This window comes from Dermacentor silvarum, chromosome 5 (assembly GCF_013339745.2).
Source record: "Dermacentor silvarum isolate Dsil-2018 chromosome 5, BIME_Dsil_1.4, whole genome shotgun sequence".
Taxonomy (NCBI): domain Eukaryota; kingdom Metazoa; phylum Arthropoda; class Arachnida; order Ixodida; family Ixodidae; genus Dermacentor; species Dermacentor silvarum.
In genome coordinates, this window is record NC_051158.1 from 169,669,285 (window position 1) to 169,682,570 (window position 13,286).

Here is a 13,286-nt window from a genome sequence, read left to right on the forward strand (position 1 = left end):
CGGCCGTGTAGGCGCTTACCTCGTAGTTGGTGATTCCGAGGAAGATGTTGCTGATTTTGGAGTAGGCAATGGCGTTTCTTCCCACCGGAGTGCTGATGACTGCGATGTTTTGTATTACATTGGGACAAACTACGTCTTCGGCGACGTCTTCTTCGCTGAGCGCTGCCGCCTTGGCCAAGGCTTGAGCGAACTTGATTTGGCTTACGTTCTTCATGACGAGGCCGTTCCTAGGCCTCACGACGACTCGGTAGTGATCCCTGGGCATCTGCGGTATCCAGGAGGCTGCGATGACCCTCTTCTTCACCGTTGTAGGCGATCGGCGAGGCGATGCCTTCCCATTGTCGGGTGGCGTACTCGCCTCTACGTACTCAGAAGTAGCCTTAGCCCTTGACTTGCGTCGATTGTTGGTCGTAGACCAACCGGCAGACTCAAATTCCTCGGGGATGATGTCCTCCCCCTCCAAAGAGACTTGCATTTGCATGGACATGCTGTTCGCCTTTGGCCGGGGTTTACTTGGCGGAGATGGACGGCGGCGACCCCCGCCCCAATGCAGGTTAGCCCTTAGGCTTAACTCGCGCACGATGTGGTCCACATAGAAAAGTCTTGAAAACAGTGAAAACGTCCACCCACCGTGAAAAGGTTGATATCCACGGAACGAATGTACAACGGATGTACGGAACGGAACGGATGTACGCGCGAGTGAAAAATAAAAATTCGTTGGCCTTTCTTCGCCTCCGTGAAATGGTTAACCAGCGAAGCTGAAACATGCAGCCCAGTGTTTACCACTGGGTTAATCGCGAGGGTTCACTAAAGAATTTCTCAATTATGAGGTTACACACACGTTCGGTTGCGACGAAGAGAACGACGTCACTGACGGTATGCCCTCAGTCCGCCGTTTGTCGCTTGCGTTCGATGCCTCGAGTTTGCTCGGCGGCGTGGTTAGCAGCATTCGCCCGCCATTGCTGCTTGCGATTCTTCAAAATTCGATTGCTTCAAAAGTAAATCTGTCCATCGCGTAAAACAATGAATGACTCATGCCCCTTAAAGCAATGGCTCATACCCCCGTAAACGCGGCCTCCTTATTACGACGACAGAAGAGAAATTCTACGCTGGAATGATGAGCGCTAACGCTGCCAGCTGTGCAAGATGACCAACGTGGGAGGAGTGGCACGAGCGCAACCCGAGGGGCGCTAACGAGCCAGCTGCGGAACAAGACGAAGATGCTCGAGCCAATGCTGATGACGATAGTTTTCTGTACACAGGCGATTTCGGCTAGCCGTATACGATTTCGCCTAGGCATATAAAACTTCGCTTTAAAGCAACTGAAGACAGTGCTGCCGTGCGGTGGCGAAGAGGACACCGACTCTTGGCCAAAACCCGTGAGTAGGTATGCCAAATGGTATGTACCTTAAGGTCATCATCATCATCGACACCGATTTGTGAGCGTCGACAGTGGCGCCTGAGAAAGCGTGGCCCGGGGCGTGTGCAGTGCACGAGGTTCGGCGTTCGAAGGCAGAGCTTCCTCGCTAGGCGTATGGCCCATAGGAGCTATCGCCGGCCACGTCACTACGCCTGCACCCGAATCGACGCTCTCACCAGCTGAGAGACCACCTCGTCGGTTTCTCCCGCTGGACAACTGGTCCAGGAGGGCTGGCGGTCCTGGCGGCCTTGCTGAACGAGCGTTCAGAAGAGCGGAACCGGGGCTAACCCTGCCGTCGGAAACCCGGGAACGCAAAGGCTTCCGTTCGTCGACCGTGGCGCAGGGCCACCTGAGCTTTACGCAGGCAGACGACAACGCCTGCCGTACGACCCTGCTGTCCGAATGCAGTGCCGCGACGTCTCCGACACAGCGACACCTGCTTCTACATGAACTGTACGCTGATTACATTTGACTAATTCACATCCTGTCCTCTAGAATGTACTTTAGGAACCATAGTGTGTGTGTGCTATTTCTATGTGTGTGTCTAGTACAAGTCTGATGTGTGTTTGCACTTCTGCGCACTGCCTCTAACTCTTTCTGGAGTGATCATGTATCCAATACCATCACAATTATCAATCTCATGAAAATTGATCCGACCAGTATAAACCCTTATCAACGTTTCTTGGTCGTTATCAACCTTATCGGGCTAGATCAGACCCTTATCATCCCTTTCGGTTGTCAACCATATCAGATTCGATCTGGCCCTTGTCAATTCTTATCGGTCCTGATCAACCTTATTGGACATGATCCGACTCTTGTCAATCTTTATGGGGCCCTTATTTCGCTCTTTAGCACCTTATCCATCCGCGTTGAACCATAATCAACCATGGTGAGACCCATACAACCCCTCATCACTCCTTATGATCTTTGTCAACCCATTGACTGCACATTTGTCTGTCCTGCGCGACGCGAAGAGCATGCGCCCTCAGAGATGGGTGGCATTTCCGTCGGTGAACGAACGCCCCGACGGAAGGCGCATACCGCGACCACCGAAACGGGATGAAGCGTGTTTGGCAATACATTTTCGCAGAATCGGAATTTTCTGATGTCTACAATGCGCCTAGTCGGCTCTATACGTGGCCCTAGTGATGGCTTTTATTCCACCATCACCAAGTCTTTCGAGAAAGCCTATATAGAAGAAACCGCTCTCCTTTGACAGTTGTTTTGTACCGCCGGTACAGCACATTCATATGGTTCAGATATATTCACCTCTTGGTAGCGTGGGTGTTTAGCCCAGAATCTCTGCTTGATAGCGCCGGGTCGTAGGTTCGACACTCGCTATTTTAGTGGCACGAGCAGCGAGTGACATTCTTGTTTCTTAAGCAGCGACTTCCGGTTTGCGCGAAATTAAAAAAAAAATGTTGTAAATTCAAAATAAATAATTAAAAATAAAAACTGTACGAAACTGATGGTTCTACTTATAGTTGATGATAGAAATGACATCAGAGCATATGTTTAGTTACAAATTCAGTTATTTAAGTGACAGTAATGATTAGGAAATGATTAGAGATCGCTAATTGCCGTACACCCATGTGCGCGGTGGTTTGGCTCCATGTGCGTGGCGGCTTTCCGCCACTTCCGTTCGCCATAGAAGTAGACGACGAGGACGCCGGGCCTAGTGCAGTGTATTGTAGTTTACATCGTTTGCATAAAAGATTCACCAGCATTCTTTGTGTCGTACTTCACTTTAATAACACAAAGTTAAAACAAACAGTACACCAGGGTACACTAACGCCGAGGTGCGAGTACCACTAGCAGACACCGAAGTCAAGGATTAGGGTCGTTTCTGTCTTTTTTTTCCTTTCAAATTTATTTTGTTTTATACATTTTTTTCTTGATAGCTATCCATCTTACATGACAGACGGACGGACGGTATTTGCTCGTTGATTAGGCGTAGAAATGGTTACGCATTAAAATTACGCACATCCCACGCTCTGTGAGAATCTATGTTATGCGAGGCATTTTGCAGGCACATGGCTGTCCAGCGTTGTTTGGGGTTCCGCAAAGCGTTTATCAGGTGGACCAATATCTCTCCGCAAATCGAGTGTTGTGTGTGTCGCGCGAGCGTACGCACGTATGATGACATCCGAACGACGAATATATTTATGCCATGTGCTCAACGTTAAAATCACGATGACATTTGTTCTCCGGCGAAGTAATGTTAAGGATGGTGAACTTGAGCCAATTATGAAGTCGGTATAGCGGTAGTTGCTACGGGGCTAAAGTACTGGGGAATGTGGGACGATCTCGAAGGGAGTGCAGTTTAACACAGCGCAACAAAGCTTCGAGCTTTCACCAGGAATGAAGACCGGAAAGTTGAACGGGACGCACGCGTCGAGCGTTTTAAAGAGTGGGCTGGAATGGGAACGAGTGAAGTATGCGGCCGATCGTTGCCTCATGCTTAGGGCACCGAACTGCTGTGCTGGAGGTCAGAGGTTCAATTCCACCGTCACTCACAAAATTATTTTCTGTTCATTAGAAGGATTAAAAGGACACGGGAACCTATCTACCTACTAGCGCAAAGTACCTAGAATGAGGCAAACAATGCTTGGCATTTTTTTCAAGCACCGCATGAAAACTTTGAGAGCTGGCACGCGGCATTGGCGATAAATGAAGATAAACCCACGCCATACTTGCAGGTACAATCTGGCGGAGCTGAACTTCAATGACGTTGTGTTCTACCGTTCCATGTACATCAACCACAGACCCTCGAAAATAATGGTCCACTGCAGTCCGTGTGGATTCACCGGGCCCTACACTCGCTTCATAGACGGCATTCCATTTACATTTGTACCGACAGTATTCCCCACAGAGGTCTTCGGCACGCCTTTTAAGGTAAGTGAATGTCGGAGTCTCGCTGAAGGACATAATAAGCAAGTGAGCGGATCGAATTATGATTTGTTCCCCATCTGAGCAGGGATCTGAATCTCAAACAGTACTATCCCTAGTGACTTGGGAAAGTGTGAATAGCCCACGAAATTCAAGCGCCCAACCTTGATACTACTGTCTTTTTGCGACGTAGTACACGGAAGATGAAACATCCAACTGTAGATTTCGTCTTTGACTTATATGTTTTCCATTTTTTCAGCTATTTATTTTAATGCTGCATCACATGCATTCTTTCAGGGTGTTATTCTGACAAGTATTTTTATATTGATTCTATTTTACTGATTTATTTCCATTTGTACGTTTGACAAGCTCAGCGGCTACGATTCGTATATTGCAATATGTGTCGTAAAGTAGTTAACTAAGAAGTTCATTAGTCAATTTTTGTTGATTAGTATAATATGTGTTTCGATTTCTCGTGCTACTCATGTCCGCCACCCAGCTCAACGATAAGAATTATGCTACCTGCCACAGGCGACTTTAACGCGACAGCGTTAAGGGCCCCGTGTCGCAGCAAATCCGGCGTCGGCGTGGATGCCGGCGTCCGTGGCGGAGGAAATCATCCCCAACCACACCGACCGCGCAGGCCCTCCACGTGGTGCATGGTTTTCGTGAACAAAAATGGAATTTCTCACAGTGAAATCCGTCAGAAAAACGGTAAAGTACGACTTAACCACAACCTACAGACATGGTGGCGTCGGATTGTAATTTGAATGTACGAGAAAACATAATTCTCTTACGAGGAAACTCAAACACAAACCCCTTTTCCGGCATTTCTACCATATTGCGAAAATCATATCCAGATGGCGCTCGCATCTTCGGCAGGTCAAATTGGGTCTTCGCCTGCCTAATGCGTTTTTGCAGTGGCGCACCGACCGGGGGGGGGGGGGGGGGGTTCGGGTGTTGTAACCCCCCTCCCCCCTGAGGCCGAGTTAACCCCCCCCCCCCCCCCCCCCCCAGCGCGTCCAGCCCCACCAGTCCGACGTGTACCTTCGGTGCTCTATTTACATTGTCATTACAATTGAGGAGGTGACTTGAGGTCGTATTATCCCGATTAACAAGTACACTCTATCACTGTCTTGTATTTATTCATTCACTCTTAAATTACTTTGAGTAAAACGCTGAAAAAATAGACGTCGTCATCATCCTTGGTGTCACTATTATTAGAATTATTAGGCAGTTTACTTGCTGTTGGATTCCTCTGGCTAAAGCAAGTAAATTGCATATCATGCAGAGTGCTTGCTTCCCCCCTCCCCCCCCCCCCCCCCACCACATAAATTCAACCCCCCCTGGCAGAGTCCCTGGGTGCGCTACTGCGTTTTGCACACGCGCGTGCGTCAGGGCATTTGTAAACAATGAATAAAATAATTTAAAAAGGTGCTAGGGCCTTCACATTTTAATATTACTTATATTGCTCCTGGAAAAGCGTCTTCCCAGCAATGCATTTCTGTTTAAAAGTGAAGCCGACTTTAAGGGGATCGGTTTAAGCTTGGTCTTTGTAAGCTGGCTTTACCATGTTCAGTGTTGCAGTGAAGTCCATTGAAAGAAAAATGCGATGCGAACGGGGGCCGATAACGCTATCGCGTTCCACTCTTAAAGGTGAAGCTTAAGCGTCCTCCATTTTTTTTTTAAAATTCCGCAAAGCCTAATTTTGAACACCCGGTATATACAGCGTCCTGGAAAAGTGCAGTTCTCGCGGATAATTGTTACCATCGTTTGGATCTCAAATTAAATGTGCCAATGTACGTGTCTGCTTAATAAAATTGTAGTACAATGAAGAAATGATATTTGCAAGTATTTAGGATTCTTGCTAAACACGCGTAGTAGATTTTCAAGGTTCGTCGGCTTTGCAGGAAATAATTATCAGCTGTGTAACGGGACGTACGCTGTGAACCGGCTCCCTACGATCGCAGGAGCGCGGGTTAAGATGATGAGGGCGTTGCTCAAAGCTTCATGCAGCTTGCATTGAAGATAAGCAAGGACTCATGTTCTTTATGTGCCGACCCATGCAGAATTTGCAAACATACCGCTAGCTTTTCGAAACACCAGCAGATTTACGCAACTTGAAGTAGACATGTGCCAGAAAGTCGCAAGTCTCGCCCGAAAGGCGAAGCATCGATTGCGATAGCAAATTAGTAGGGAGCTATAAGAAGCAAGGATAGTAGTTGAATGGGTCGTATAAAGTTGTAAACATTCGCTTACTAACTAAATAGAAAAGCGCCGTCACGCTGGCAGAGGTAAATATGAACTCACCTCGCGCGATGGCTCCGGAAACTCGCCTGAGTAAGTGAGAAATCGCGCTAGTAGCAGTGGCCAAATTGGCCTTTGCACTGTCTCGTCTCGCTTCAACGCGAGCTAAATGTCGAAATCAAAGCGCATACGAAACTACGGCACTCGGCGCATGTACTTTGTCTCCATCGCAGATCGCTTTGAAGATGAGGGCCGTGCGGGCGCGCACTTCGCCCACATCGCAGATCGCTTTCAAGATACGGCGCCCACGCGGCCGCGCAGTGAGCAGCAGCCGACTTTACAGCCGACAGAGCAGAAAGCACCCCCCTCCCTCTCCGTCGCTTCGCCCCGTGCCTCGCACGCGAAAGGAAGACCGCGCGCTTCCGGCCTGCCTTCCTCCCTCGCGTTCGCTACATTGAGCCGTGATTGCCGGCTCACCCTCGTACGCTTTAACTCGCACATACAGCGTACGGAGCACGGCGAGAATTTTATTGCCGCTGGACTTTATACGGAACCTCACGACGCCGCCAACAGTGACGCCAACGGCAGAATGTGCTTGGAGTGTCCGTATAATTGCAATTATATGGACTCTAATACACCGAATGCAGTGTTAGACAGGTGGCTCACAGCGTCACACTGACTGGTTCTTCACCGTCACCACCTCGTGCCGATATCATAGTGCTCGAAGAATTTGCACTGAAGTTTCTTGTTGCATGCTTTTTTTTTCTCATGAGCTTTTTTAAGGATGTTGATACTTTCACATTGTTCTTGACTTTGATACAGCTGTTGAACAATTGCTTCGCAAGTGTCATCGATTTCATGGTGTCAAACTTCCTTCTTTTAGGCCTACGCTGGCGTGTTCATATAGCATGCTGCGTGCATATATACTGCCATTCTGCTCCTTGAGTATTACCTAAATGTTGGCACTGGTCTTTTTTAGCGCAGCTCCTAGGCGCCCGTTCCTGCGCCGAGCGTCGGCGTTGCAATACCTCGTAGCCGAGCGAACGATTACAGCAAAGTATTAAAGCGAACGCGGAACCAAACTGCAGATGAAAGAAGTCCGCGCCAGGAGGAAAGTGGAAGAGGAGGCTAGAGTGAGAGCTGAGGCGGGAGCGGAGGAGGAGCGGCGGAGAGCTGGCCTGCGTATGCGCCGAGTTGCTCGGCGGCCACGATACGGTGGCTAGATGGGTAGGTGTGCCGACCGGCGCCTCTGGAGCGTAGTTCACCGCTAATCCGCGTCATGACGCAAAATTGGCGCTGCGGTCAGTAGAACGGTTCCGCAGCGCGCGTCGTCTGCTACAGGGGACAGGGGGCTGGCGGACTGGCGGCGAGCAAAAAAAAAAAAAAAAAAAAAAAATAGTTGTATGTCGTCTGTTCGTGTCAGTTTCAAAGGTGAAGAGCTCCGCATCTCTCGTACTGTTTGTAAGTTCCTAAGCGATGTGGAATGTTCCAGGTCGGAAAAATGACCGGCGAGATTAGCGGCGGCGTTGCTCCACCAATCAAGACCACCAAGGAGACCTACTGCTTCGCTCCGAACTGCAAGTCGGGCTCTAAATTTGTGACAAAGACAGCGGAATTGTTCCACTCTCTGGCAGCGGAAATGTTCACCCCGAGCTGCTCAATAGCTTGCTCAGTATCGGTACGGTGGCTAGATTGTATCGGCGACGTTAATGAGCAAGCGGTACACTGAAAAGCGTACGTCCATGAGCTCCTCGACATTGGAAATTTTCAAGCCGCACATGAGGTGCTCAGCGCCTGCGACATCGCGCACCGCTGCGCTGCTACAGGGAAAAGAAAAGTGATTCTAGGCTGATATTCTATATAGCAGGCGATGTAGCAAGAAAGTTCCTGCAAAGAACCAAGTGCTGCGATTGCTCAGGAATATTACTGAATTCAACAGATTGAGTATAGGTCAGGGCTGTTGCTCCCTTCTGAAGCACTAAAAAAACTGGTAGCATCGCTCGAAGACGCCTTCAAGCTGTGCTTCAGTTTAAATGAGTTACGAAGGAACAGTGTATCGCCGACTTTGCATCCTTTCTGCAGATGAATCCCTCGAATTTGATCGGCTGTAAGCGGCACAAGAAAGAGCTCACAAACGATGTTGGGAAGTTCTATTCAATTATACGCGTTTACTTTCTTGTCAAGGGCAATAACATGGCGCGCGAAAGCAACAGGGAGAAGAATCACCTGAAGTGGAGGCGTGTGCTGTGAATAATGTTATGATGTGGTGGACCAACGTTGCGGCCTTGCTGGCGCTAGGCTATTTATGTTGGTGCGTTTGCTGACTCAAGTTACGAGAGCGTTTCTTGTATTTTAAATATATCCACGAATTTAGCCCTAGACGTATTACTCTATTTTATTACAATGAAACAGTGAAACCATAGGCACTTACCAACACAATTCTTCTCGCACCAATTTAGATACCGTAACTGACGCAGCAATAAAACCAATAGCTGAATTTCTCGAAATTGAAACATTAGAACTCGCTAAATATCATGTAAACACGGTTCCACATACCGTATAAAACCATTGCAGTATTGTTTTATGCATCGAAAAAATACATTTACGTCTTTAATGCAATGGGCTGAAGCGCCGCGTTTGTATCAATAATATCAATAAGTGTGACCGATTGCCAAGCTAGAAAATTTACTTCAGCATTTCGTTTTTTCTGACTAGACGACAACAACAAGTTCCTCATTCTGGCTTGGCCTACACTGCTCAGAACGGTATTATAACGCGCACTTCAAAGATACAATCAGAGGCAAGCGCAGACACGCAGCTCGTCTACACAGCGCAGCCGCCGTTGCGCGCCGCTGAACCGTTCTACTGTCCGCAGCGCCAATTTTGCGTCATGATGCGGAGAAGTGGTGAACTACGCTCGGTCGGCACACCTACCCATCTAGCCACCGTAGCCACGAGTCCACGACATCTTCAGCCGCGTGGGCGATCTCATCTGCGTTTCCGAAGGGGGGAGGGCAGGGAGGCGTGAGGTGGGGAGGGCTACGCTCATCCGCAGCGTCAGCTGCTGAGGGCAGTCCACGGTACCAGCGTGTGTGACGGGAATCGGCGAACGGCTACGAGTAAGGCTCGATGTTTCGAGTATCGAGTAAGGCTCGATACTTCGCTCCGTTTGCAATAGGCCGCACGAGAAATATTGTCCGCGCCGGCTACGCTACTCACAGCGTTCTCTTCCTAATAAAAAAAAATGTCGCAGTTTCGCCCGAAAGGCGAAGCATCAATTGCGATAGCAAATTCGTAGAGAGCTATTCGGAGTAGGGATAGTAGTTTTATCGGCTGCATAAACTTGGACACATTCGCTTACTAACTGAATTAACAAGCGTGGTGTCAGCGCGCACAAGCAAACATGAATAGATCACACTGAATGACCGCAGACGACTGTCAAAACGCTGGCAGCAAGCGCAGCCGCCGCAACGGGCGAAGGTTCGTGCTTCGACGTTTCCGAAGCTTCAACGGAAACTGAGCAATGAATGGTGAATGCACAGCGCATACAAAGGTATGCGCTGCGTATGCGCTGTGCAAAGGTATGCGCTGCGCAGTGGAGATAACAGATGGTGCGGGCGACCGCCACAGCCGCGGGCAAAGTACGAGCGCAGTTGTTGGCAGAGTAGAAGATGCGCCCCCCCCCCCCACCTCCCTCCCGCGCTGCCTTCCCGCTTTCTTGCTTTCGTGTGGGAGATTGAGTGGCAAGTTCCCCTTACGCCCGGTTACAAGATACGCCTTTGGTGCCGGAGCACAGCGTCGCCTCGCTTCCCTCCCTCCCATACCCCGACGGCCTTTCGCGCGATGGTCGCGTTTGCTTTCCGCCGTGCGTTCGCTCTCCGTGATAGCGCGCGTCCCCCGCGCGCTTTCCATCGCGCATACGGCGCGCGGCGACGATTTTATTGCCCTTGGACTTTATACGGAGCCTCACGGCGACGGCAGAAAACCGGTTGAAATGTCCATATAATTGCTATCGCAATAAAACCGTGTAACTATATAATCGTAATACAAAGTATTGACACGCGAAATGAAAACACGTATACAGTTGTGCTCAAATTTCGCTTTAGGGAGTATCATAATCATCGGTTAAATTTGTTTGGCAGCCATCCCCTTTGTTTTGGTGCACTGTTTTGTGTCATATACTGAGTTGTACACCGGGATAGAAATGCAGCAAAAAAAGTCACAGGCCTGTGCGGCACACGCAGCACAGTCACAGCGTAAGCTGTTGAGCGGCGCAAGAGTAGCTCCAATTAGGGCACCACGCACAACAAGGTCTTTGCGGCAAAGTGTCTTCGACTCGATTTTGACGAGAACGAGAACGATCTGAACTGTCCGCGCGGCGTCGACGGCGAGCTGCGGCTTGTAATGCTCTCTGCACAGCTGCGGCTTGTAATGCTCTCTGCACAGCAGTCTGCTGAGCCCGATGATGCCTGGTTGTAGCCGCGCACGTAGCTCTACGATTCGCTTCTTCAGCAGCGGTTCGTACCTTGCGAGGAGACGCCATAACGTGTACCGAAGAGGTACCCAGAATACGTGGCGCACATCTAACATCGGGATAGCGTTGATTGCGCGCCTCGTCTGAATCGCATCGTGTCTGAATCGCATCTCGTTGCACGCGGTGGTTGCAGGCACGGTAATTTAATGCGCCACCATACTGGCGGAGGCACACGTCGTCTGCACCTGCGCGCCGGCCTGTAGGGCGCGTATAAAGGACATTTTTCTTCTGCCTGATAGCAAGCCCTTGCGTGGCTCAGTGGTAAAGTATCCGACTCCCACACAACGGGCCTGGGTTGGATCCCGGCGGAGAGCGGGTGCTTTTTTTCGCATTTCCGGCGATAGCGGTTACGGGGCGGCGGCGGCATCATCGCGACCAGAAACGGCTATTGGAATGAGCCCATAACAGCTTATGCTGTAAAAAAAACAGGCCTGCGTGGCACACGCAGCACAGTCACAGCGTAAGCTGGTGGAGCGGCTCAAGAGTAGCTCCAATTTGGGCACCACGCACAACAGGGTCTTCGCGGCAGTCTGTTCGCCTCGTTTTGACGAGAACGATCTAAACTGTCTGCCCGGTGTCGACGGCGAGCTGCTGCTATTAATGCTCTCTCCACAGCAGTCTGCTGAGCCCGATGAAGCCTTACAACTACAACTTACATATCGGGCGCACCGCGTTTGCAGGCACCTTAACTAGATGGCGCCACCATACTGGCAGGGGCTCCGCAGCTCGGGGGCGCATTAATTACGCGCCTCGTCTGAATCGCATATCGTCGTGTGCGCCTGCGGACGCTGCGTTTGCAGGCATCTTACCTAGATGGCGCCACCATACCGGCGGAGGCTCGAGTCCTATCACCCTGCGTTTGCTAAGTGTATTTTCCGCGGCCCGATAACAAGCGCTTGCGTGGCTCAGTGGTGGAGTATCCGGCTCCCATGCAGTGGGTGCGGGTTCGATCCCAGCGGGAATCGGGTATTTTTTCGCGTTTCCGGCGATAGCGGTTATGTGGCGGACGCCGGCGGCGGCATCATCGCGACCCTAAACGTCTATTGGAATGAGCCCAAAACAGCTTACGCTGTAAAAAAGAAAAAAAAGCTGGACTGCTACAGAAATGCTGAGCATCATATCTAACCGTGTTCATTCGCTTCCACATATTAAGAAAAGTGCTTGAAATGAAACACGCAAATCACTGCCTTTGCTGTCAATGTGCCCGTTACTCACAAAGATCTCGTCAATGAACCGCAAAAAACAGCAAAACAGGAGCTCACCATATTTCACGGATGTGTTGAAATGAACACTATGGTCGTCACCAGCGTACATGCGCCAGCTTGCATACCAATGAATGTGCGCAGTTTTCGCAGTTAGTAAATGTCGCAGAAATTGAACACTCAGTGCGTCATTGTGAAACCGTGGTATTGAGTAATATAGGTAATTTTCAACATGTGTATCGATAATATGGAATCCGTCAAATTATGTTGTCACAGGAATAGCAGGGAAGAAATTTATATTTAAAATTGTTCACGCAGCCTTTAAAATAACAAACGTGCGTGTCTTTAGTCTATAGCAATTCTGTTTGCCTTTTAGCCGCAGTGGCCTGAGCACTCCACGGACATTGTACGTCTTCGCGTGCTGCTGCGTTACGGGGGCATCTACCTCGACGCGGACGTCTTCGTGGTGCAGTCCCTCCGGCGGTTCCTGCGTTACGAGGCAACTGTTGCTTGTGTTGATGGTGGCTTTTTTGGCAACATGATAATGATCTCTCACAAGAACTCTCGCGTCATCCGCCTGTTCATGGACACTTACCGTGAGTGAGTGGCTGCAGAAATTACGAAAACAAAGGCTTTGTGCACTAGCTGAGCAGTGCATAGGGCGACAGTACGAACAGCAATTACGAGAACGAAGGCTTTGTGCGCTTATGAGCAGAGCATAAGGTGAAATGCCCGTAAAAGCAACAAGTGGTAACTTAAAGGGCTGCTCAACTTTTGGTTATACGAATTAGTTCATTTATAGCAAATACAGAAATACTTAAAATGCCGTGAGTCTATGATTTCAGGATGCGAGCGTCACTGTCATCATAAGCTTTCTCTCCACTTTCCCCCGCCTAGCCCCCGCAAGCGAAATTCCTTCCCTGCGTTCTTCCATACCGGAGCCGCTCTGTGTTCTTTCTTTTTTTTTCAATTATTATTATTATTATTATTACTT

The 13,286-nt window shown here is 49.6% G+C and overlaps 1 protein-coding gene across 1 annotated transcript; it reads left to right on the top strand.

Moving 5' to 3' along the window:
• Positions 1-522: 522 nt before the first annotated feature.
• LOC119454558 (uncharacterized) lies at positions 523-12,896 on the top strand. The gene is made up of 4 exons (XM_037716459.1): positions 523-553; positions 1,600-1,873; positions 4,120-4,315; positions 12,669-12,896. Exons 1-4 carry the CDS (start codon positions 523-525, stop codon positions 12,894-12,896), a joined length of 729 nt encoding a protein of 242 aa, XP_037572387.1.
• Positions 12,897-13,286: the final 390 nt, after the last annotated feature.